The sequence below is a fragment of the Schistocerca serialis genome, chromosome 5 (genome assembly GCF_023864345.2).
Source record: "Schistocerca serialis cubense isolate TAMUIC-IGC-003099 chromosome 5, iqSchSeri2.2, whole genome shotgun sequence".
Classification (NCBI taxonomy): Eukaryota; Metazoa; Arthropoda; class Insecta; order Orthoptera; family Acrididae; genus Schistocerca; species Schistocerca serialis.
Window position 1 is genome coordinate 290,010,015 of NC_064642.1, and position 27,835 is coordinate 290,037,849.

The 27,835-nt window shown below is 41.2% G+C and overlaps 1 protein-coding gene across 3 annotated transcripts in view; it reads left to right on the forward strand.

The window, feature by feature from the left end:
* LOC126481428 (DNA-directed RNA polymerases I and III subunit RPAC1) overlaps positions 1–27,835 on the forward strand; it is a 219,228-nt gene that overhangs the window by 118,073 nt on the left and 73,320 nt on the right. For all 3 annotated transcript variants that reach the window (XM_050105174.1, XM_050105175.1, XM_050105173.1), the window contains exon 4: positions 26,442–26,574. In XM_050105174.1, coding sequence (XP_049961131.1) covers positions 26,442–26,574 — 133 coding nt within the window. The remainder of the gene's footprint in view (positions 1–26,441; positions 26,575–27,835) is intronic.

Here is a 27,835-nt window from a genome sequence, read left to right on the forward strand (position 1 = left end):
AGAGAGAGTGAGAGAGTGAGTGTGAATGAGTCTATATAAAAAACCAGTGTCCGCACATTTCATCTGAGTCATACACCTGTAAATGGAAAGAAGCACTTTTTTTTTTTCTGCTGCTGAAATCCATCATCCACACACCATAGAATAATTGAGTAAACTCTTTACATACACTTGTTTGTAACTTTGTGAAACTACTTACTTAGTAGTTTCTGAACTAATTGCAGAATTCTGACAGTGCAATATCACATAAATTATCAACACTACTTGTTTGAAAGAACCTGTAGTGAGTGTAATTCAGTGTACGTAACTTATATCCATATCTTCAGGATAATTCTCTTGTGTATGTAACATACTTAAACATGCCACTATGAAGGTTGTGACAAGAAAATATTGTAGAAGAATATTCACATAAGTCATGCTCCCATGTAAATACATAATGAATACTCATATTTAGTGCTCATATTTGTAGCTTGCACTTTTTAATATGTGGTCTGACCCCCTTTTACGTTGGTAGTACTAGACCTAAACTTCATTTAACAACATTTAACATACTGCATTCTCTTCATATACACACACTCATTCACACTGTCACATTTATACACATGTTTATATACATACTTATATTATGGTGCTGCTCCATGACTAACAAGCATAATATTTTTCTCCTCACGCACACACATATCTGTTTACCTTAAGTACATGGATGTGTAAATTCATCAGCTCCTTTTTACTTTTCATAACTAATACTTCTATAAGAGCTCAAATATCCAGAGTATGTGTGTTGCCTTGATTTCCCTCTTTCAGGCCTTCCATATTCATGCTGCAATTACATCTGCAGTCAGTAAGTGGTGTTGTCAACAAGCACAGCCTCATTGTCTTCCATAGTTTGTTCACTGGGTGAACATACTCCTACAGTTATTCTTTCTTTCGTTGGATGTAGATACTCTCCTTATAGTGTTGATACTTATTGTGTATATAACTACCATGTAAATTTGTATATACTGTAAATAGTAGAGTACTGTGTAGATAGGTTTCTGTAGTTAGTTGTTCTTACTTACTCTGTAAATTTTCGTTTATTTTAAACCTCCTTACTGTATTAGTTTTATCCTTTTAGTCTAGAACCCTTCGTTTTGATAGAAATTAATTTATATTAAAACCTCCAGAGTATAGCTTGTTTGGCGCCTAGATGCCAAGTTTGCGTTGCATCTGGTGTGCTAAGCTACGTGTTGGAGTAATGTGTTTCTGTGCATGATCTGACATCACTGACCTATGCGTTACCTCCTACTACACCTGTTTGTCCTCTCCCTGTCGTAATAGTACTTCACATGTTTTCATCTCAAGTGCATCATCATATTGTATTTGGGAAATGTACGTATTGTAGAATTAATTGGTACCATTGCAATCGTGTTTGATTTTCAGACTTCATATAGCCTTTTGACATGAAACAGAATCTTAAACTACTGTAACTTACCTTGCTTCCATTTAAAAACATATAAATAAATAAAATGGGAAATTTTCTCTTAAAAGTAAATTAACAATTGTTATATACATATTATATTGAAATATTTTTTTCATTTGTTCGTGTGCAGGGCTTCAAGTGAGGTTTGACCTTTTCCAATCCTTTTAGTGTACAAATTCTCTAATATCCTTGTGTGGTAAAGTCCCTTGTCCTTTCCACTATTATAGCAGGCTAATCTATATGCACCTTGGGGTAAAATCTGGATACTAATATATGTTTTATCGTGTTTTTGTTAGTAAATTCCTTCCACCTATCACCTGTGAAGTATGGTGCATTATCTATTAACAATACCTGTGGCTTCCCCACTCCTGGGAGATAATCTTTTGTAATCCTCCTAATAATAGAACCTGCAGTCACAGACTGCATTGCATTCAACTTAACATATTTTGTGAAAACATCATACAAGGCAATAACACATTTGACACATCCCTTCCCTGGATTGGGCACTATAGGATGTAGTTCATTCAACTTTGACTTGTTTGAGTGTTTCGTCTTTTGGCAAGTAATGTACTTTTGAATTGCTTAGAACTCTTCTCTGCAAGTTGGGAGAATATCAGTATGTATTTATCTTGTTGGTGCATTTGGAAACTCCATAGTGACCGTATACATTGTGAGTGTACAACATAAAATCATCTACGTAACTTTCCAATAAGCACACACAAACACACCACTGTTCTTGATTCGGTGTATGCTAACGAAAGATGACTCCCTTGTATAAAGTATAGAATTTCTTCAAATTCTCATTGTTATTTTCAGACAGTTTTGATCTTACCTTTCTTCATCGCAGGTCTCCCTCTTACAGTTGCTCCAAACTCTTACACATCTTTACATAATATGGTTGTTGTATCTTGTCGTGCATAAGCAGAACCCTAATTTCAGAATTCTGTTCTGTGAATTCTAAAAACTCATTGACCCCTTGAGCAATTAGTTTTTGATTACCCTTGATGTATACAATTTCAAAACTGAAATGAAAGTACATGCACCACCTGGCTAACCTTTGATATAATAATGTGCATGTCAACAGAAAAGAAAGTGTTTGGTGGTCATGTAGTCTTTATTGTGCTTGCCCCATAAGTAGTACTCAGATTTCTTAAATGCCCATATAACCCCGAGAGCCTCGAGCTCTGTCACAGAATATGACTGCTCAGATTCAGAAAGTGTTCGACTAGCAAAACTGATTATCTTGGGTGTCGGTTCCCCATCATCTACAGTGATCTGAAATAAGCATGGTCCTAGTCCCTATGAAGATGCATCTGTACTCAAGCAAGAATCCTTTGATATGTCATAGTAGTGTCGTATGTTTGCACATAGTAAGGCTTCCTTTATTTTGTTGAATCCATGGGTTGCTTCTTCTCAAAAGATTCAGCAATGCGACACTATTTAATAAGTGATCTGTAATGAATTTTCAAAAAAATGAAACCAAACCCAAATATGCCTTGAACTGTTTTTATATTCTGTGGTGGTGGGAAATGTTTGATCGCATCACATTTTCCTGGATCAGGTCATATACCCTGTGGCGAGATAATATGACCCAGGAATTTGACTTTTTCTTTTCCAAACTCAGACTTTGTTAAATTAGCTTTGACCCCATATTCTGCAAATTGGTACCTGTGCCAAATCCTCACATGTTCTTCCCATATGTGAGTAGCTTTTAACAGGTTGTCAACATTGAGAGTGACTCTACTGAGGAGTTCTGGTTCCAAAACTTTGATGCGGAAATGAAAACACCCTTGCTCATGTTCAAGCTGAATGGCAAAACACAAAATTTGTAGCTCCTGCTCCCACACACAAAGGCTGTTTAGTACTTCCTACCATCTTAATGTAATGCTGTTTGCCAATATGATGCTTTTAAATGAATTATACAGAGTGTGGCAGCGTTCATAGTGTAATTTGACTTGCATAGTACAATGACGTACTGCAGGATTGCTTTGCAGCTCGTGCCGCATTTGTGAATTAATGACCTGCCATTTTGAGTGTGACAGTGATCTGGTGCAGTGGACTGCACAGCATCGTGCCTTTGCTGTTGAAAGTTATTTCAAGAATAACGACTTTGTTATTGCTACCCAGCATCTATTTTGGCAACATTTCAACTTGTGACGTCGTGGGAAAGTTCCAGATGGACGGACCATTGTGAGGTGGGTACGAACATTTCGAACAACAGGTTCTGTTTGCAATGGCAAACCTGTAAGAAGTGAAAGAACTGTGCGTACACCAGAATCCGTGGAAAATGTTTATGCTGCAGTATTGCGTAGCCCAAAAAGATCTGCTCATTAGGAGAATATTGCACGAAGATCTCCATTTTCACCGATATAAGCTGCAGATTGTTTAGGAAATTAGGCCTCACGATTGGGTTTCATGCAAAACATTCTGCTTAAACATGAGTAATCTCCTTTGCCAAAATCCACAAATGTTGCACACCATCCGATGTCAGATGAAGCTCATTTTGAGTTATATGGTACAGTGAATAAACAGAATATGTGTTACTGGAGTGATGTAAACCCGCATGAACTGCACATTAAGCCCTGCACAGTTCTCGTGTCACACTGTGGTGTGGAGTTGCTTCCTAAAAATGCTGCAAGACTTCATTCTTCCCCAATTCGGTATGGTCGATGTGGATGTGAAACAATTATGGTTTCAACAAGATGGAGCGACATTGCATACAGCCAGAATTTGCATGAGTTTCTTGCGACAGACATTTCCTGGTAGAGTAATTTCCTGTTTTTGTGACATTTCCTGGCCACCTCTCACCTGACCTTTCATGTGTAGACTTTTTCCTTTGGGGCTACAAGAAGCAAGAAGTGTTCTGAACATGTTGTTCCACCATTCCTGAGTTGAAGAATCACATCAGACCTACTGTCAGCAATGTCCCAGGGTATATGTTACACCAAGTTATGGTAAGCTTCCAACACGAATGTGTTGTGCAGCGGGGACATTATTTGACAGGAGTCATATTCAAAAAGTAATCCACACGATGGACAATGACTTACACATTTGTAAATGGCATACCTTTAACTTTTAATTGACATAAGATGTAATAAATGGTGTGTTTTTAATATCCTACTATGAACACTGCCGCACCCTGTAGTTAGGCATTTAACATTGTGAAATTTCAGTAATGCTCTTGAAGGATGTTATGGCATTTCCTGATAGGAACCGCCCTCTTTTTTTTTTTTTACACTTCGGGCATCAAACACAAGCCTGACATTACCCTCGGGCTTGGCAACAGCTAAAATAGGGCTACAATATGAGGAATAGGAGGAATGTATGATCGTACAATTTATCGTCCTTTCAATTTCTTTCCACACAACTTTTCTTTTTGCCCAAGGAATTGGGTATGAAGAAAAATAGAATGATTCGTGTGGGTAAATGCCCATTTTATACTTGTAGCCCTTTATTACCCTGGGGTGCTTTCTAAATACTTGCACATACCGAAGTATTACTTCTTGTAACTCCACCTTATGAGCCTCTGACAAACAAGCAGATTCACTTGGTTCAGACAGTTTCCAGGTACATGTCTTTTTCAGACACTGCGCACACTTTTGTGTATCAAGAAACAGTACCTTTGGACGGGACAGTTGTACTCTCATATCAGGACTTGGTTTGAGTGCATTTTTTGTTGTGCTGGTTTTAATTAAATTTATTGATGACTTCTGTTCATTGATTGTAAATAAACATTTTCTTGCACTATGTTAATCTGTAGTGTGTACTGTCTAAAGGTGTCCGTTCCTGTTAGACATTTTACTAAAAGTTTTTCCACTGCCAGAAAAAAATACTCTTTAGAGGAAAAAATGCTGATAGTAATGGGCATTAAAAACTGAGGTTTAACTCCTTTTGACTTGCTCCACTCTGTGCTCAGTATACAATAATTCTGCACTGGAAAAGTTTGGTGTATAACATCGTCTTTGCAGCTCGTTAAACAGACCTAGTGTTATTATATTTGTCGATGTACCCATGTCAAGTACTACAGATACATAGATACATTTAGATCAAATGTCTGGGCATTAATTACAGCTTGCACTGACTCCTCATTGTCTTTGTCTAATTTGTTAGCATCTTCCCAACACAGTTCTTCTTTCATATCTACCACTTGGTCATATCTGAGAAAATATTTGGAATAAACTGCATGCCCCCACCCCTTTTATTGGTCTGCAAATTGTGGCTTATCATTACCTGTTCAAGTTTTCCTGTTTCGTTGTAGGGTTAACGTCTTCATGGGGCTAACTTCAACTATCTGCACATTGTGGGTTTGTATCCTGTATTGCTGTGGAATTAAATTCTCCTTGACCTTGACCCAAACTGGATGCATAATCATTATTCCATTGATTGTAATTACTGGGCGGAGGCATGCCAGATGGTCTACCTGTGGTCATTGTCTGCCAATTACTGTTTTGGTTATTGCCACCTGCTTATTGGCCATAGTCCCTCTGTTTGGTGTAAGCCAGTCTATTGCAATTCTGTTTATGATTTCCTTTGAAACCTCCTTTGTACTTTTAATTTTCCCCATTACCATAATTATTTCTTGTATTACTGTTGTTGCTCGGGGCATATGGGTACCAAACACTCTTTGTCAGACTTTTATCAAGATATCGATATTGTCTTTTGATTTGTTATTACTTTCATCTCGATATTGAGGAAACAATTGACATTCCAGCAACAAAAATGTGTTGTGAAGTGGTTTGTGAAGTTTGTTAATGCCATTGAAGTGTAACATCAGTGGAGGTGGGAGTTTGAAACAGAACCACCAACCCGCCTAACAATTAAACACATCATTGACAAGTTTGAATTGCATGGAATGATTTGTGATATTCACAAAGGAAGATCAGGAAGACAGCGTACAGCTACAAGTCCTGCTTTGACCTAATGGAACCATGAATCAGCATTACAGTGTGTACTGGGCACTGGAAAATCCACATGCTTATGTGGATAAAGCGGTCAATCTACCAGGGGTTCATGTGTGATGTGGACTATCATCTAGGGGCTTAGTAGGACACTTTTTCTTTGATGTTACTGTCACTGGATAAGTGTACCTGGAAATGTTACGCACATCAGTTTTGCCAGGCATACGTGCACCCTAAGGAACTGATGAAGAGTTCTTCTACCAACAGGACAGGGCACCACCACCCTACCACCTAGCTGTACGAGCTTTCCTGGATGACAATGTTGCGGGTAATTGGATTGTATGAAGAGGGCCAATTGAGTTCCATCCACTGTTGCCAGCTCTTAACACCTATTGATTTTTACTTGTGGGGGAACTGTGAAAGGTAATGTCTATCGACATAAGCCATGCATGCTGGAACTTTGCCAGGAGATTACAGCGACATGTGCAGCGATCTCCACTGTAACACTTACTGACATAGTTGCGGCGACCGCTCATCGTTCTGTTATGTGTATAGCCACCAACGATGAACATTTTGAACATTTAAAGAAACCATGTGCTAAACTGGAGGTTGTGCAACATATGGGACCAATTTTTAAATCTAAAATAAACACATAAGTAATGAGGGGTTAGAATGGCCCCTCTTCATATATTAGGTCAATCGAGTTGAGCACAGGTAAGAAATACTCTTATATCATTTTCAGGTGTAGTGATCAACTTTTCCCTGATATTGGCAGGCACGCGACTTTCCAGTATTTTCAGTATGTCCATGTGGGAAAATGGGTTTGTCAAATACCTCATTTTGTTTAAGTAGTTTTTGAAATATTTACTTAGTCTCCCATGTTTACTACTGAATGGTGATCGGTTGAAAACCTTTTGATGTAGCCTCTCTTGGACTGCTGTGGACTAGAAAGACCATTGAAATAGCTCATAGGTGTGGCATCTCTCGGCCATATCTGTTGCCCACGGTAAAACATTGCCCAGTGTGTACCCCTCAGTGATCCAGATCTTTTGTGCTTCTGTCCACTTGTGGGAAAACATGTTATGAAAAGCTCTGATAAACATTACGAAGTTCATTCTCTTATCCTCTGTTGAGAAAATTGGAAATTGCCTATGACAGAGCAGACCCTCATCCACTAATACAGTAGACAAATACGCAGCATTGTCTGTTGCTGCTGTAGCATTATTTGAATGCACATGATTATACTCTGGATATACTATGTGATCAAAAGTGTTGGAACACCCCCTAAAACATATGTTTTTCATACTAGGTGCATTGTCCTATATCATGATGTGCTTTGCTGTACAAATTGTATGATCTACAGGACCAATAATAAATCAAGTCAAATCAAATTGTGCTACCACCTACTGCGAGGTATTCCATATCAGCAACCTCAGTAGTCATTAGACATCGTGAGAAAGCAGATTAGGGCACTCTGCGGAACTCACGGACTTCGAACATTGTCAGGTGATTGGGTGTCACTTGTGTCATATATCTGTAGATTAGATTTCCACAATCCTAAACATCCCTAGGTCCACTGTGAAGTGGAAACGTGAAGGGACACATACAGCACAAAAGCGTACAGGCTGACCTGTCTGTTGACTGACAGAGACCTCCAAAAGTTGAAGAGGGTCATAATGTGTAATAGGCAGACATCAACCATCACACAGGAATTCCAAACTGCATCAGGATCCACGGCAAGTACTATAACAGTTCGGCAAGAGGTGAGAAAACTTGGATTTCATGTTGCGTGGCAGCTCATAAGTCATACATCAAGCAGGTAAATGCCAAACAATGCCTCGCTTGGTGTAAGGAGTGTAAACATTGGATGATTGAACAGTGAAAAACTGTAGAGTAGAGTGACGAATCACGGTACGCAATGTGGTGATCCAATGGCAGGTGTGGGTGTAGCAAATGCCCGGTGAACGTCATCTGCCAGCATGTGTAGTGCCAACAGTAAAACTCAAAGGTGATGGTATTATAATGTGATAGTGTTTCTCACAAAGGGGGCTTGCACCCCTTGTTATTTTGCATGGCACTACCACAGCACAGGTCTACATTGATGTTTTAAGCACCTTCTTGCTTCCCTCTGTTGAAGAGCAATTCAGGGATGGCTATTGCATCTTTCAATGCGATTGAGCACCTGGTCATAATGCACTGCCTGTGGTGGAGCGGTTACATGACAATAACATCCTTGTAATGGACTGGCCTGCACAGAGTCTTGACCTGAATCCTATAAAACACTTTTGGGATGTTTTGGAACGCAGACTTCGTGCCAGGACTCACCGACCAACCTCTCCTCAGTGCAGCACTCTGTGAAGAATGAGCTGCCATTTCTCAAGAAACCTTCCAACACCTGATTGAACATATGCCTGCGAGAGTGGATGCTGTCATCAAGGCTAAGGGTGGGCCAACACTACACTGAATTCTAGCATTACCGACGGAGGGTGCACGAACTTGTAAGTCATTTTCAGCCAGGTGTCCAGATACTTTTGATCATATAGTGTATGTTTGCACAACTGGTATTGACATTGTCAGTGCCTGTTGCATTTTTTTAATTCCTTTCTTCCCTATCTGAAGGGCTGGTAACAAATGGTTGGAAAGTATTACCGCTATCTATCCTGCCTGACTGCACCTCATTGCTTGTTATTGGCATCTCTCTTGTGACGTATGCAATGTTAATTAGACTGCTCTGCAACTTCTCTTTCACTGCCTGTAATTCTAGCTCAATCCTAGCAATCAGTTCATTTTCCCTTTCCTTTACTGCCTTTTCAACTGCTTCACCATAGGTCTTATGCTATTGTATTACCTTCTGTGCAAGGTTCTTATCCTTATCTAGCATTCCTGCTTCAGCTCTGTCCTTTAAATTTTATACCTCCTTTTTTAGTTTTTCTTGTGCTTTCTTTATGAGCATGGTGCCTAAATCATAACTACTCAGTATTACTGGCAGTTCCTATACTTCTTCTGGCCAATATTTACATAGAATCGCAACTTATTAACAGTACCTCTCATAGTTTCTAAATTTATGCAAATTTCTGACTGAGCCTCTTGTGTCTGAGTCTGCTTGTCACTCACGATTTTTAGCCTATCTGTTATTACCCCTTGTGCCTTGTCTATAGATGAAACTTTTTTTAATCTGGGTTGTTTACCTCCTGAGACAAATCAGTGAATAATTCCATCTTTAATTTCTTCTCCATATCTGCAGTTTGCACATTAAATCATTAGAATGGTCATTACATAGATTTTGACTTAAATTATCGAACCTCTGTGATAGGTCATTTTTAAAACCATCAAATGTCTGCTTTTGTTCATTTTTAAATTGAAGAAACTTTTCATCAATTTCTTTGGTTTGTTGTGTTTAGTGCCATGTAAACCTACTGTCTCTTGTTCCATCACATTTGAAACACGTTCTTGTGACATGGAGAAATTGAAATTTACTGATTCCGCACTACCGGGTCTTTCATTGGCTTCATGTGAGAAAATGCTTCTCGATGAGATTTGGTATTTAGTCTTGTCTACTGTGAGCATAGTACCATCATGAGGTAAGACATTGTCATCAGCATAAATTGAATTTGTGTAATGTTCTCGGCCATTGTCAATATGATTGACATTTTCGGTCTCATTATTACTTGTCGGCACAACCTTTTTGACTGGTTCCACTTTGCAAATATAAATACGAAATAAAATTGAGTTTTAATCTTAAAATTCATTATGAGTATTTTCCTGATCAGTACATGATGTATTTTATGCTAGTGTTGCAGCTTATTGTTGCTGTTTACGATTTTTTTATCCACATTCCAAAAAATCAAAACAATGTTAAACCAAATCTCTGATGCTTTAAAAAATGCTTCAAATTTGTGATTGGGTAAGCTAAGGTACTGATACTATTTTTGATCAAGGCGTCAATAGTGGACATGAACTTCCTCAAATTGAGAGACATGTGAGCTTATTACATAGAACAGAAAAGGGAAATTATCATGATCTGCTAGAGGATATGGAGATCTTTTGTCATCATAGATCAGCTTGCGTGTGCCTTCTCAATGAGCAGGTGAATGTGAGGGGAGTTCATTTTTGGGAGCTCTTCGCCGAGCATTTGCTTGATGGGAATGGAAATGATAGGACAAGGAAAAACGAGAAGGGGGTGGTGGAGGGAAGAGTGAAAAAGGGGGGGGGGGGGTAAGTTAAATAGATTGGTGATATGAATTATGTTATTGTGACTAAGTTTGCGTTGGCGCCCTTTAGTTGGGCTTTTGCCGTCTTTGTCGGCTACACCAACAGACATATGGTGTGGATTCACATCTCATGATATACGAGCACACCGTAAGAGCCCTTACGAGTTCTCAATTCATCCTATCGAGCCTGTGTTAATTATCTGTGTTAGCACTTTATTTCTGCATTTGGTCTTGTTTCTTTAATACCTCCGTTTCGTTCGTGTCCGTAATTTTCTTATCTCAACTTAGTTTACTTTACATGTGCATTCAGCAATGTGGCACCATCTGCCGGAAAAAATCCGATCCTCCTGAATATCATTAACTGCACGCTAGATCGATGCCAACAACGTTTTTACATTTTGGCATTATGATAAACTTTTGCTCTTCGATAATATGATAAATAATTTTAAAAAATTTTTTTAAAGTTTTTTAAAATTTTTTCTATGGTGTGCCTCTCACCTATGTTTGTTCCTTTTTTACTTATTTGTACAATCGCTTTTTGGCGTATATAACTGTACTATGTGGTTGACAAAATCTTTGTCAATGTATCCATTTTTGTAAAATTTTTCAGTATTTTATCATTATATTTTACTGCACTTTGTATGTCATTTCTTCTTCTCATTTTTATTTTCACTATATTTTTTGCATAGAGGGCAGTTTTTCTTTGCAGCGCCCCCTTATGGTTTCTCATTGTCATAGTCAATTTTCTATGTATCACTTTATGTTTAACTTCTGCTTAAGACAGTGATACTACTCAGGGAACATATATGTTGAAAGGTAAATTTGTATGTGCATTTTAAATGTTGCAATGCGTCTGTATACATTTAATTGGTTTTACATTCCTTTATTTACATTTTACCTCAGGAAGTCACACCTAGTGATACGTGGCTGGCGACCACGGGGCCCCGAGCTGAGTCCTGGCATTGCTTCCACTTACTTATGCCAGGCTCCTCACTCTTATCTTTCCTATCTGACCACCCTCGGCCAGCTCTTGTTCTTTTCCGACCCTTACGCTATTAGGTTTCGTGGGCTAGGGGTCTTTCGTTTTCCAACCTATACTTCTCATGCAGCGTCTGACCCGGAGCGGGCGGCTGCAAAAGGCATCTGTATCCCATGTTAGGGGCGGCCTCCAGAACTGCGGAAGGCAACGGAATACCACCGCAGATTATCTTCCCTGCATAATGCAGTCTCCATTTTATGCACAAAAAATGGCTTCCTCTCATGTTAAATCAGTGTCCGGAGGTAAAATAGTCCCCCATTTGGATCTCCGGGGGGGACAACTTGAAAGGAGGCAAAAACTCAAAATGAGAATTGGTACCTGGAATGTCAGAACTCTGCTACAAGCAGGAAAACTAGAAAACCTTAAAAGAGAGATGGAAAAGAATCATATGGACCTCGTAGGAGTTGCTGAGGTAAGATGGAATGGACATGGAGAGTTGCAGTCAGATGAATATGTATTCTACTACTCAGGAGGAGAAGTAAAAGGAATTAATGGAGTAGGAATGATTATGACAAAGGAATTGGCTAAATGTGTGGAATATGTAGACTATGCAAATGACCGGGTTATTGGTGTAAGGCTGAAAGGAGCACAAAAAGATTTACTGATTGTCCAGGTGTATATGCCAACTTCAGAACATGATGACCAAATTGTAGAGGAAACGTACAATGTAATAGAGAGAATAATGGACGAAAATGAAAAATGCTGCAAAATAGTAATGGGAGACTGGAACGCCATTGTGGGAGAAGGGAAAGAGGGAAACATAGTAGGCAGTCATGGTCTTGGAAAGAGAAATGACAGAGGTGAATGGTTAATTGACTTCTGCAGGGAAAGGCAGCTGATAGTGGCAAACACATGATTCAAGAACCATAAGAGGAGGCTCTACACTTGGAAATCACCAGGGGATAAATATAGAAACCAAATCGATTTTATACTGGTAGAAGAAAGATTCAGGAATGGAATCAAGAAGGTGCACACATTACCAGGTGCAGATATTAATAGTGACCACAACTTACTTACGGCAGAAATAGAAATAAGAATGAAAAAACTGAAAAAGGCGACAATGGTGAAGAAATGGGATCTAGAGAAGACAAGGTCCAACAAAGAACAAATTACAGAAATGCTGTCTCGGGACTTTCTAAACACATTACGAGACAAAGAAGCACCTGACAATGCCAACGAGTACTGGAATATGCTGAAAGAAGGAATCATTAAAGCAGGACAGCAAAATATAGGATATGTAAAAGGGAAAAAGTCAAAAAAACCATGGGTCACACAAGAAATGATTTCCAAGATGTAGGAGAGAAGAAAATTGAAAAACAAGAACACTGAAGATGCAAGAAAGATATACCGAAGGTTAAATAACGAACTGCGAAGAGAAACAGAGCAGGCTAGGAAAAAATGGCTAAAAGAGGAATGTGATGAAATTGAAGAACTGGACAGGAAAGGAAGATACGACTTACTATACAACAGAGTAAAGACTATGACATGGGAACAAAACAGAGCAGGAAGTGCTACTATGGAAATTTTGAGTAAAGACGAAGAGGTAGTGTATAAAGATTGTGACGATGTCCTCCAGAGATGGGAAGAATATATAAAAGAGCTATATGACACAAATAGCAAACCAGAAACTCTGGAACTTGAATCACACAACAGTGTAAGTGATGAAGAGAAAGGACCGACCATCATAATGGAAGAAGTAAAGTCTGCCATTGCTGCAATGAAAAATGGCAAAGCAGTAGGTACAGATACAATACTGGGAGAAATACTAAAATGCTTGAACCACAATGGAATAAGAGAAATATTGAGGTTATGTAATAAAATATATGACAGTGGTGAATGACCTGAGGACTTTTTGACAACAGTAATGATTCCATTACCGAAAAAACAAGGAACCAAGAAATGCAGCGAGCACAGGACAATCAGCCTCATTTCACATGCAGCCAAAGTGATGTTAAGAATAATTAATAAAAGACTTGAAAAAGTAATAGAGGAGAATGTCGGCGAGGAGCAGTTTGGCTTTAGACGGAATACGGGCACCAGAGACGCAATAGGGCTCCTACGAATCTTGGGAGAAAGGTTTATTGAAAAAGGAAGAGACCTATATATGTGCTTCATCGATTTAGAAAAGGCATTTGACAATGTGGTTTGGGACAAGCTGGCGACTATTATGAGGGAAAAGAGAGTGGACTGGAAAACCAGAAGACTTATAAACTCATTGTACCTTAATCAAAAAGTTTCAGTTAAAGTGAGAGGAGAAAGTACAAACTGGATCAGACTAGGGAAAGGAGTAAGACAAGGATGCTGTTTATCACCTACTCTTTTCAACCTGTACTTGGAAAATATGATTGACCAATGCTCATTAGATGACAAAGGAGTAGAAATTGGAGGAAGAAGAGTAGGGTGCTTGAGATTTGCTGATGACATGGTCCTTCTAGCCACAGGGGAAAAAGAATTACAGGATTTGGTGGACACCATTGCAACTAACGGAAAAAAATATGGAATGAAAATTAACACAAATAAAACAAAAGTATTGGCAATAGGAGGAAATAAGGAAATAAAAATTGTGCTGAATGGAGAAACACTAGAACAGGTGCAAAATTTTAAGTATCTCGGAAGCAGGATAGACACCGACTGGAAGTGCACCACAGAAATTAAAACAAGGATAGCAATGGCAAAAGAGGCATTTTATAAGAAAAGGAGAATCTTCTGCAGCGGTATGGACAGAGAACTCAGAAAGAGACTCATAAAATGTCTTGTATGGAGTGTTCTTCTATATGGGGCTGAAACATGGACTATGAGGAAAAAAGACAGAGAAAGGCTGGAGGCTTTTGAGATCTTGACATGGCGGAAGATGGAAAGAATAAGTTGGATGGACAGAGTAAAAAATGAAGAGGTACTGAGAAGAGTGGGAGAGAAAAGGCAGTTTCTAGATGTAATAAAGAGAAGAAAAAGAAATTGGATTGGGCATATATTAAGAAAGAATGACGGACTGATGAAAACAGTTTTAGAATGTTATGTAGAAGGGAAAAGGAAGCGAGGAAGGAAGAGATTCCAGATACTGGATGACATGATGGACGGTACAACATACAGCAGCCTTAAGAAGGAAGCAATGGATCGCAGAAAATGGAGAGGCAAAGGACCTGCTAATATTGCAGATAACTGATGATGATGATTTACATTTATTCATTTGGTCACTGTTATTAATTATTTTTATTTTTACTCTTGTATTTGTAGCACCGATGATGGCTGTTAATCAGTTGAAATTGATTTGCAAAAGTAAATAAAAAAAACATGATTTTGCGGGTGGTTGCTGATTATTTGGTAATTTTATGGTTTACGATCGCTGCACAACTTGGGTACCATATGGAGCCCACCATTCAGATTCTTCTTTGAAGACATTGTTATGGCCACCAGCTTGCTGTGCTTAAATTTATTGCCTCTCCGAAGTATTACAGACACTGTTAACATAGCTAGGTAGATCAGATGAAATATGGAACTAGTAAAGAAGTTGACTTCATACTATAAGAATTAATGTAGTTTTCTTTATTATTGAACTAAACAGAAATCCACATTCTCTCTCGATCATGGACAGGGAAAATATATATGGTACACGATCGGTGAAACTTCTGATAGGAGTTTTTACAAACATAAGAAAATTAATGTTCTTCATCTTTTTTCACTAGCTCCATGGGCTTCATTGCTGTGGGCATACCATTTTTTAAGCTTTGCTGGAAACTATTTAGGCGAATGAATGGATAAAAATAGACAGAAGAAATAAAACGTACCGTTATAGGTAAACCAATGTAAGTTCCAATGTGGTCCTCAGGAAGACACATTCCTTCAGTATTCTGTGGCCATCCTTGGCTCTTTAAGGTAGCTAGTTGAACTGATGAAGGCAGCTAGCATAACTCAATGAGTGCATGCACAGCTCATCATTTGCATTGTTATACCCTGAGTCAATTGCAGTCATCTGGTTTAGAACTCAGTGGAAGGTCTAAACCAGAGGCTCATTTGATTCTGTGACTGTGATGGGCGCAAATTTCTCAACCTTCACTTTGGAAAAGAGAGTAGTAGAATCTCCTTTAATAGTTGCTCTTAGACACTTCTAGTTTTTCTGGTACATATTGTGGATTGTTTCAAAACAGAAAAGTTTTGTAGTCCATTCCAGAGCATATTAGTCCATAGTATAAGAGGATAGTGTTATAACTTCAAGTTGAACAAATATATTTCAAGGAAGACACAATACATGAAAGACACAGATCAAGTAAACAGAGTAAGACGTGTGTACACTTTAACAGTCAAATCATAACTGAGTCCGAGTCTAGCAGCCGCTGGCTGGCTGGCCGCTTAGGTGGCGCTGCTGCTGCATGGCTGGCAGACAGCGCCGCATGGTGGCGCTGCTGCTGCATGGCTGGCAGACAGCGCCGCATGTAGAGGACGCGCGTAACTCCGTGGCGGCACTTTGAAAGATTGGTGAGTCACAACACTTGCCCCTCCTCCCCCCCCCTCCCCCCCCCCCCCCCCCCTTTGAAGTTTTTCCACAGGTCCTGATGGAGGTGGCCTGTAGGTTGCTAATGTCCATAGGTGTTGTTTGGCTGGCTGTAAAGTCTTGAGGAGGAGGCTTCCCGTACGGACGGAAGTGTCCCCGATGATAACGGGTTGAGATGACAGGAGACATGAGGGTCAAATCTGCTGGGGCTCTGTGCACCAATCTGCCCATTGCGGGAAGTCCGGTTGTTATAACAGGAGACATGTGTCCGCGTCCGTAGGAGAAGGAAGCGAGTAGAGTTGCTCTGACAGATGATGGTCATCTGCATGGGCACATCTCCTGGTGGCATCAGTTCCTGTGCTGGCACCAATATGATGGTGAGAGGACTGCGTTGTGAGTAATGAAAGATTCCAGTATCTCGAGCATCACGTAGAGCCGAACGTGGTGTAACGGCATCTGGAACAGGCGTTTCTGGAACACGAGGCCGAAGCTGGTCTGAATGACGCACTGCAACACCCATGTCTCTCTGGATTTCATACAGGCATTGGCCACGGTGTCATAAGATGCGGGCAGGACTCCATTTTGGCCACCTGCCATATCCTCGTACCCATACAAGGTCGTCGTCGGTGAACTGCCAAGCGAAGGCACCCACAGCCATGAGGTGGAAGGCCGCAGAAGATGAAGTAGCGTGTGGGGCTGTCGGCCATGTAAGAGCTCAGCCGGGCTGTGGTCACCCATGGGGGTGAAACGGTAAGAAGCCAGAAATTGGAGAAGCGCATCATCAGCAGCGGAAGAAGTCAGGAGTTTCCTCATCTGAGCCTCAAATGTGTGGACCAGTCGTTCAGCCTCACCGTTTGACTGTGGATGGAACGAAGGGGCCGTGACATGCATGACAGCATGACGGGCACAAAAATCCGCAAAATCGGAAGAGGCAAATTGCGGACCATTATCAGTAACAAGAGTAGAGGGAAGGCCTTCCAAAGAGAAAATGCAAGCTAGAACATTGGTGGTTGCCGCGGTGGTAGGCGATGTGCAACGGACAATGAAAGGAAAGTTAGAGTAGGCGTCAATAACGAGAAGCCAATAAGTACCTAAAAAGGTCCCGCGAAGTCAGCATGAATATACTCCCAGGGCTTCTCAGGCAAAGGCCACGGTGACAAAGATGACTTCGGGGCGGTGGCCTGTGACGCACAAGGGCCGCAGGCAGCGACCATGTGTGCGGTTTCAGTCGATGCCGGGCCAGTACACATGACGGCGCATCAGAGATTTTGTGCGAGAGACACCCCAGTGCCCTTGGTGAAGGAGGCGCAAGACCAAAGCACGCAAAGACGCAGGTACCACAACACGTGCGAAATATTTTCGGTGGAAAGGAGGATAACACCATCCCTAGCAGTGAGGCGGTAATGCAAAGTGTAGTAGTTCCTCAATGGATCAGAAGTCTTAGCGTAAAACCCAGGAGAGGGTAGGGTCAGAACCCGTAGCAGCCGCCAGCCGGTCCCTGGTGATGGGGAACCCGTCCACAACACGCTGCTCGGCAACATCCAGGTGGAATCACAAAAGTTCGTCCCTATCGAATGCCAGATCAGGACCCATGGGAAGGCGAGACAGTGCATCAGCATTCGCATCATTCGCATGTTGTGCCATCGGCCGGAAATGAATCTAATAATTGAAATGAATCTAATAATTGAAATGAGACAAGTAAAGAGCCCAATGCTGGAGGTGGTGTGCAGCCTTGTTGGGAAGTGACATTGATGGATGAAACAAGGAAACAAGTGGTTTGTGATCCGTAACAAGATGAAATTTGGATCCATAGAGAAAAACACCAAACTTATGAGAGCATAAATAATTGCCAAAGCTTCTTTTTCAATTTGAGAATACTTTTGTTGGGCACCCGTGAGCATTTTGGAGGTATAAGCAATGGATTGTTCAGAACCGTTGGAAAAATGGTGCGCAAGGACTGCACCGACGCCGTATTGAGAGGCGTCCGTGGCAAGAACAAGATGTTGGCCAAGTCGATAAGTAGCCAGGCACGGGGCCTGTTTCAGCATAGTCTTCAATTTCTGGAAAGTCGCATCGCATGACGCGCACCAGTGAAAAGGCACGTTTTTATGCAACAGGCGATGCAACGGCTGAGCCACTGAAGCAGCAGACAGTAAAAACTTGTGATAGTATGCTATTTTCTCCAAGAAGGCCTGCAGTTCCTTAACAGATGTAGGGCGAGGAAGGGCACCGATCGGAGCGACAATTTGCTGAAGTGAACAAATACCATCCTGAGAGAGTTGAAACCCCAAGTACGTGATAGATGCCTAAAACAATTTTGATTTCTGAAGATTACACTTAACACCGGCAGTCTGTAAGACATGAAAAAGTGTGCGGAGATTTTGAAGATGTTCGTCAGTGGTGGAGCCAGTGACAACAATGTCATCCTGGTAATTTATACACCCAGGGACAGTGAGCAATAATTGTTCCAAGAATCGCTGAAAGAGAGCAGAGGCACTGGCAACCCCGAATGGCAATCATTGGTATTGATAGAGGCCGAAAGGCGTGTTAAGGACAGAAACTGCCGGGAAGCAGCGTCGAGAGGAAGTTGATGATAAGCTTCTGACGGGTCAGGTTTAGAAAAATACTGGCCTCCAGCAAGTTTAGTGAACAATTCTTCAGGTTGAGGCATAGGGTAAGTGTTGATAAGGCATTGAGCATTTACAGTGGGTTTGAAATTGCCACAGAGACAAATATCACCATTTGGCTTAGCAACGACGACAGGAGAGGACCACTCACTGGAAGTGACAGGAAGCAGGACCCCTGATGCAGTGAGGCGATCCAGCTCCCGTTTGACCTGATCAAGAAAGGCCACAGAAATGGGCCGAGCCCGAAATAACTTAGGCCGAGCAGTGGATTTGAGTGTGATATGAGCTTCAAAGTCGTTTGCATGGCCTAGCCCAGGAGAAAAAAAGGGATGAAAATGTCGTCGACAAGGAATCCAATTGAGCATAAGGAATAGCATCAGAGATGATATTGACAGAGTCCTCTATGGAGAACCCAAAAACGCAAAAGGCATTGAAACCAAAAACATTCTCTGCGTTACTATGGTCGACCACAAATATGGGAACAGTGCAAACGACAGATTTGTAAAATACCTCAGCATCAAATTGTCCTAAGAGAGAAATCTTATGTTTATTGTAAGTCCTTAATTGCCGAGTGACAGTTGACAGGATTGGAGAATCCAACTGAAGATACGTCTGAGAATTGATGATAGTGGCAGCAGAACCAGTATTCACTTGCATGTGTACATCTCGACCAATTATTTGGACAGTGAAGAATAACTTCCCTGAAAGGGAAGAAGTACAATTGACAGACAACACAGAATCAGAATCAGCGTCATGTTCATGAACATCATGTATGCGGTCGGATTTGCAAACGGATGACACTTGACCCCCCCCCCCCCCTTTTTTTTTTTTTTTTGTCACATGGCCCAACATTGTGGACAGCCTTCTCGTGAATGTTTCGTAAAGGACCGCAGACATGAAGGAAGTTGCCGTGGGTTTTGCTGCAGTTTCTTAGAGGTTTGTTTACAGTTAGGCTGAGGCTGCGCTTGGGAGCATACTGCAGCCAAGTCGGCCGGCGGGTACACGCCACACGCTTCCTCAACATCGCACAGAGGTTGTATTTCCCCGACATTGCCCCATGCCTCTATTTGCGCTCCAGCGGTGCGAGAAATTTCAAAAGACTGAGCGATGGATAGGACTTCATCTAGAGTCGGATTTGCCAACTGAAGGGCACATTGCTTAACTTCTTTGTCGGGCGCCGATCGGATAATAGCATCCCGTACCATGGAATCGGCATAGGATTCTTTGTGAACTTCAGTAACAAATTGACACTTTCTACTGAGGCAGTGAAGTTTAGCAGCCCAAGCACGATAGGATTGATTTGGTTGTTTTGGACAATGATAAAAGGCAACACGAGAGGCTATCACATGCATTTGCTTTTGAAAATAGACGGACAGAAGTGAGCACATTTCAGCAAAGGACAAAGACACAGGATCTTTCAAAGGCGCCAATTGTGACAACAACTGATACATTTCTGGTGAAATCCATGAAAGGAACAGAGACTTACATGTTTGTTCGTCCTCAACATGAAATGCCAAGAAATGCTGTCGAAGACATTTTTCGTAATCAGACCAGTCCTCTACCGTCTCGTCACAAGGAGGAAAAGGAGGTAGAGACAGCGACGTGAGACACACCACGTTTGATGCCACGATGAAATCACGAATCTCATTTGTGAGAAGCATTTGCTCTATGAGACCTTGTAATAGTTGCTCTAAAGTAGCCATGGAAACGTGTGGGTCAACAATGGAAAAGAAAAATCGCTACCTCATCACCAATTGTTATAACTTCAAGTTGAACAAATATATTTCAAGGAAGACACAATACATGAGAGGCACAGATCAAGTAAACAGAGTATGGCGTGTGTACACTTTAACAGTCAAATCATAACTGAGTCCGAGTCTAGCGGCCGCTGGCTGGCTGGCCACTTAGGTAGCGCTGCTGCTGCATGGCTGGCAGACAGCGCCACATGTAGAGGACCCACGTAACTGCATGGCGGCACTTTGAAAGATCGGTGATTCACAACAGATAGTGTGTCCAGTTGGGCTCTCCACCACACAACTTACAGCATGTAAGATATTCAGAGCTTTATCTGTTTTTATAAGATTGCAAATAATGTGTTCACTCCAGGATAGTCTGCTGTCCAGAAAAAGCCCTGATACCTTCGCTGATGTTTGTATATTAAATCTAAAAGATCCCAGACTTATCATATTCATTGGGTATGTTTGGTGTTATTGTCTAAAGAAAAATACAGAAGATTTTTAATGTAACAAATCAATACCATTCCTCAAGGTCCTTTCAGGTAGTAGATAAGCTGATATTCATCCATCAGCAAGACACTTCCAGGCTGATACATCTATTCTACTATACAAAGAAAACTCATTGCTTAACATTGTTACCAAAAATCTCTAAAAGTTATTGACCAATTTACTTCAAAGTTTTACACGATACTGTAATAAACATTTGGAAGGGTATAGGCTAATATGGAAAAGATGTCAGCAAAAATTTCTTCCTTATTGACTGCAAGAAATAAAATGCTCTGCTGTGTAAATGAATGGCTTTATTTTCTTTCTCGCAGTCAGTTTTAACTAAGATATCAGGGTATTTAAAGCATTAGACAAATCATTTCTCTCATATATATTCCTTCTCCTTATTTATAATTTTCAAAACACATTTTATACTCAGTTATGTGTTTTCTTTGCTTCCTTGCAGCTGGTTTTGACAGGGAACAGGAAATTTGTATTTATGGCTTTTTGGCTTATGATTAGAATACTACAATGGAATCTCAATCATCTGAAATTTTGTAATCCTACCAGTTCACAAAATAGAACTCTGTGAAATACTGTCAATGAAGCAACTATCCTCACAGATCCAGCAGCAGAAGAGGCCTCTCATACCCATTTCTTTTAAGTGACTTCTTTTCCCAATCAAGGTTTCATTTGCTATAGTAGTATACAAGGATCGGGGGAGGGGGAGGGGCGGGGGGGGGGGGGGGGGGGGGAAGCACACATGGACAGAGAGGAAGGAGGTGAAGGAGATTAGGACGTTTATCCATTTCCCATACATACACTCCAAGGTAAGAGTGAGAGAGAGAGGGGGGGGGGGGGGGGGGGGGAGATATGATTTACCACAAAGGACTTAACCGAATGGGATAGACATCCATAGATGAGATGTACATGTACAGACAAACAAATGAGTATAGTTTCAGAAATATAGCATGATTCATTCAACAGAAAGTGATTCACAAATTGAGCAGTCGGTGATGTGTTGGTCCCCCTGTTCCCATGTGCAATCAGTTATTCAGCTTGGCATTGATTGATAGAATTGTTGGCTGTCCTCCTGCGGGATATCAAGTCAAATTTTGTCCAGTTAGTGCATTAGATCATCAAAATCCCAAGCTGATTTGAGGGTCCTGCTCATAATGCTCCCAATGTTCTCAGTTGGATAGAGATATGGTAACGTTCCTGGCTGAGGTAGGGTTAACAAGCTTGAAGGCAAGCAGTAGAAACTCTCACCTTGTGTGGACGAGCATTATCTTGCTGAAGTATAAGCCCAGGATTGCTTGCCATGGAGCACAAAAAAAGGACATACAACATCATCAACAAGTCGCTGTTCTGTAAGGGTGCCATGGATGACAACCAAGGGGTCTCGCTACGAAATTAAATGAGATCGCAGACCATCATCCCTGGTGTTGGGCCATATGGCAGGCGACAGTCAGGTTGATATCCCACCGCTGTCCAGGGTACCTCCAGATACATCTTCCCTGGTCACAGGAGCTCAATTGGAAGCTTGACTCATCACTTAAGATAACACTTCCCCAGTCAATGAGATTGCAGGCTCAATTTGTCTGCCATCACTGTAAATGGGCTCGTTGATGTACATAGATCAATAGTACTTGACACAAGAGGCACTGTGAGCTCAGTCCTCTTTCTATGAGCTGCCTGTTAATGGTGATTGTGGTTACTAAAGCACCAGTTGCACATTGGATTGATGATAATGATGAATCTCTGCCTCTGAGTGAGTACCTCTCAGACAATCACTCGCTCCCCTAATTCTGTCGTCTCTCTGTAGGTCGGCAGCTTCATTCTTGGCACTGTGTACAGCCATGGTTCACCCGTTCCTGACAACATTGTCAAATAGTGTTCTCCCTCCTATTTAAACATCGAGCAATGACATCCGTGTATATTGTTCATCCACCTGTCTGCGAGGCATAGGTACTGTTCAACTGAGTAAATGGAATGAAATTCATGAAGAATTCATGCCCCTGCTTATGTATGTGTCACCTGTCAGAGTCAGATCTAGACGTATCAGGGGTCCCTTATCACTCAAACTGCACACGCCCCATGTCATTACAGAGCCTCCAGCTTGAACAGTCCCCTGCTGACAAGCAGGGTCCATGGATTAATGAGGTTGTCTCCATATCTGTATACGTCCGTCCTCTTGATACAACTTGAAACAAGATTCGTCCGGCAAGGCAACATGTTTCCAGTCATCAACAGTCTAATGTCGGTGTTGACGGGCCCAGGCAACATGTAAAGCTTTGTGTCTTGCAGTCATCAAGGGTATGCAAGTGGGCCTTCGGCTCTGAAAGCCTGTATTGATGATGTTTCATTGAATGGTTCACACCAAGGTACTTTTTGATGGGCCAGCATTGAAATCTGCAGCAATTTGTAGAAGGGTTGCACGTGTGTCACATTGAATGATTTTCTTCAGTCTTCATCATCCTGTTCTTGCAGGATATTTTTCCGGTCTCAGCAATGTCAGAGATTTGATATTTTACCAGTTTCTTGATATTCACGATACACTCGTGAATTGGTCATACAGGAAAATCTCTACTTTATCACTACCTCAGAGGTGCTCTGTCCCATCACTCATGTGCCAACTACAACACCAAGTTCAAACTCATTCAGATCTTGATAACCTGCCATTGTAGCAGCAGTAACTGATCAACAACTGCACGAGACACTTGTTGTCTTGTATAAGTGTTGCCGAACGCAGTCCTGTATCTGCCTGTTTACATATCTCTGTATTTGAATACCCATGCCTATACTAGTTTCTTTGGTGCTTCAGTGTAGAAGAAGTGGAATTTATGCGGCTGCACACCTGAAATTTAATGGAGCATTCATTGCTTCGGGAAGATGAGAAGAGATATGTTTCTATTCATCAGTGGAGAATGATGCTCTTCATCTTTCCCCCTCAACACCAACATGGAAGCATTTGCTGCAATAGGATATGTGCCATATTTAATAACAGAATGCCCCCTATACCTGCCCGCAAATAACAACATAGTTACTGAGACTCTCAGTGGTTTTATTAAGCTGCTCACCCATTCATTCGTGCTTTGCAGGGAGTTCTGTGCATTTAATGTGTCATTGGAATCTATGACCATTTGTCCCCTGGGTCAAGTTGTTGAAAATCTCATCTGTTCAGAAGCATTATGCCTCCTGAACACGGGCAGAGCACGCCATTCACCACAGATATGCTCTATTCTCTGTCATAGATCCAACCATGCTCTCTCTTGCCCTTACCAATGCTGCTCAGAAGTCAATGGTTGGTGATCTGCAGTCCAGTGACCCCTTCCCCATGTGGATGCATCTGAAGAATAAAAAGTGCCTGGTAGTAAGACACGAAAGTGCAATAAGCCAACTAGACGATGTGCAGTTGACTGGCTGTGTTTGAGCGCGGAGATAGTGTCCAGGAACAGATGGATCCATCAAGCTGATGATGCAGACTTTTCCAAAGTCTTTGTTGCATCTGTGAAGACTGCTTGTGCCTTGATGGAATGAAGACTGCCACTCTGCAATCAGGGTCAAGCAGGTGGCATTGCGCAGGTTCATGTGCTAACCTACTGCAGAAACCTGCGCAGCTCTTTGGATGTCAAGGGCTGAATGGCACTTTATTATGAAGGATATGAAGAAGAGATTGTGGTGGGAATTCCCGAACACATTTTACTGATACCAGTGACTGAGTTTAATTTGTACAGCACTGAAGATGATCACCATGTGATCGAAAATCGATTCTGCTGTCAATAAAACATCAGTATTATGGCCAATGCTGTCCTTCCTGTTAATTTAACATATATGGTCGTTGTGCACACAGCACTCCATGGAGTCGCCAATAAACATTTTACTGTTTTACCAGCTCAACACAAGTATGGGGAGCCATCGGAAGGATTTCTGGAATTCAAGGTGGGCCACTCACAGCAGCCATAGTGAATTAGGGATATCTCCAAACAACACCCAGAGACATCGCCCAGACAGTGGCAGAGCATTTTGCCAAAACTGTTTGTAATGCGAGCCTAAATCCCGCAACATGTTGACGTCACTATCTGAACCTTGAAGGGACTGGTGGGATTGCAAGTCCAATAACGCCAAGTCCTATAACGACCCCTTTTCCATGTGGGAGCTAGAGATTCAGCACTGTCTGAGGCTCGTGATACTGCACCCAGTCAAAACAAAATCAAGCACAGAATTCTGTGGCAACTTGGAGAAAAATCCTTCTAGCACTTTTTAATACAATATGGCAGACAGGACAATGTCCCAGTTCATGAAGGGAGGCTGTATTGGTTCCCCTCTTCAAAACAGGGAAGGACTAAACATCCCTCAATTGTTATTGAAACACAACATGAATTAACTGGTTAGGAAAGACCTTGAGGCGAATTGTTAACCATTGTTTGGTCTGTCCATTAGAGACCTGACAGCTACTTAGCTGCTCTCAGTGTGGATCTTGGTGGTGTGTATTACACTGTCAACAAACTGACCCTGCTAGATGGGGCTATGCAGCACAATATTTTATGACCTTTTAAATGAGCACCAGTACTATAAAGATACATTTACAACCAGGTCTAAACGATAGGACTCCCTTGGCTGCTGTGTTGTGTGCTCTGATCATGTCCTCAAGCTCCATCTATCTAAAGAAATCACTATGGTGCAGAATGTTACATGGTCTTGGGGGCTATGGAACAGATGAGGTGTGCTGAGACTGCTAAATTCCTCATCTGCACCATCTCCCTGAGTGTCCTTCACTATCTTCAAAGCATGCAGACAAAATAGTGTAGAATATCCAGGACACACTTCTCTGCCTACAAAGTCTGTTGGGCATGTGGTTATTAAGGGAAAAGATGTAGCAGCGAAGGAGGTGTGTAGTGCTAATGAGATAGCCCAGTGCGCTGGCCTCTTGTATGCCGTCACCTCACTGTTTAGGTATAGAGTTATGCCTGGCTGAAAACGTGAATAGCTGGAAGAGATCAACTGCAGTTAGTAAAGTCAACAACATGACAGTGGTGTAGCTCCTTCCAGCCACAGGTGAGACAAGGTGTTTCTCACTTGGCTTCACATGGGACACAGCCACATGATGCATGGCTTCTTGCTCCAGCAAGAAGGCCCTCAAGTATGCAATGCTTGTGACATGCAAGTCGCAGTGTGTCACATTTTAGTTGACTGTGTTTCACACACACACACACACACACACACACACACACACACACACACTTACTTTTTTCATGTGCATTTATCTTGTTTTGTGTGGACTAATGTTGTTGTGTTTGCTCTTGTTATTTACCTTGTTTTAGTGGAAGTGAAACACTGTCGGTGGATGGCTCTTCTGTTAGCTTTGTGATTTGCTGATGAGCTCACTTGATCTTATCATCATATCTAGAACTTTACGGTACAACCAGATCAATCAGATTAGTTATATTTATTTAGCTGCAAAGAGCGTCACTTTTTAATTGGCCTTTCACGTTTTAGGTTCCAAGTATGGCAATTGAAAAGGTTTTTGTATACAACAATACAAGTATTATCCAGGATGAAGTTTTGGCCCATAGATTAGGACTGATTCCATTAAAAGCAGATCCACGTTTATTTGAATACAGGCAAAAAGGTTAGTAAATTTATTACTTTTGTAATTAATGTTTATTTGATGTTTTCTATAAATTTTACGCTATACGGAATGATGAAAGGAGAAAAGTTAACCATATGCTATATGATGTTTTAATTTATTACTTATTTACTAATGACTCAATTTATAACACAGTTTGCAGATAGTATCCACATATACCACTGAATTTACTTGCAAAATTATATCAGTGTATGACAAATAGTCCAGGAGACATGATTGCATAAACATTGGGATGTGTGGAGAACTTACTTATGCCACTGAATTTACTTGCAAAATTATATCAGCGTATGACAAATAGTTCAGGAGACATGATTGCATGGAGCACAAATTATACAGACTTATCCAGTGTTTTATAATGAGAGCACTTAGCAACTTCCAACAATCACCAAGTGTAATTTCAGACCTTTTCTAAACTTTTTCTCGATAATGTCAAATATTTAACACATGAATTCACTTGTAAAGTAATCAGATGTTTGCAATTGTTTTATACGTGGTAATTCTCTTCTTTAAAGTCTCAGAGGCTACTGGTAATCACCGAGCGAGGTGGCGCAGTGGTTAACACACTGGACTCGCATTCGGGAGGACGACGGTTCAATCCCATCTCCGGCCATCCTGATTTAGGTTTTCCGTGGTTTCCCTAAATCGTTTCAGGCGAATGCCGAGATGGTTCCTTTGAAAGGGCACGGCCGATTTCCTTCCCAATCCTTCCCTAACCCGAGCTTGCGCTCCGTCTCTAATGACCTCGTTGTCGACGGGACGTTAAACACTAACCACCACCACCACCACCACTACTAGTAATCACTAAGCAACTCTGCATTACCGCCAGGTATCGAAATAACTATCCACTTGCTGTCACATCTTGCAGTAAACTAATAAAATGCAAGAAGCCACTACTACAAGTACATAAACATACATTGCCAGCTCTCCCTCCCCCCCCCCCCCCCCTCTCTCTCTCTCTCTCTCTCTCTCTCTCTCTCTCTCTAATTCAATCATTAATTCAATCGTTATGAAATCAACTCCCAGAACTTAAGAGTAATTTTCTTCAACAGCTGGTTTCACCAAGATTCTGTACTGTTTTGAGCATAAGTTTTATCTGTGCTTCCATTTTGAACATATAACTAGTTTTATACATGTAACCAGACTGAAAATTTTGTATAGATTTGAGTTCTTGCAGTACACATCTACAGTACAAAGCACCCTTCAACTTTAAAACAAACTAATAGCTACATATCAGATTCTTCAA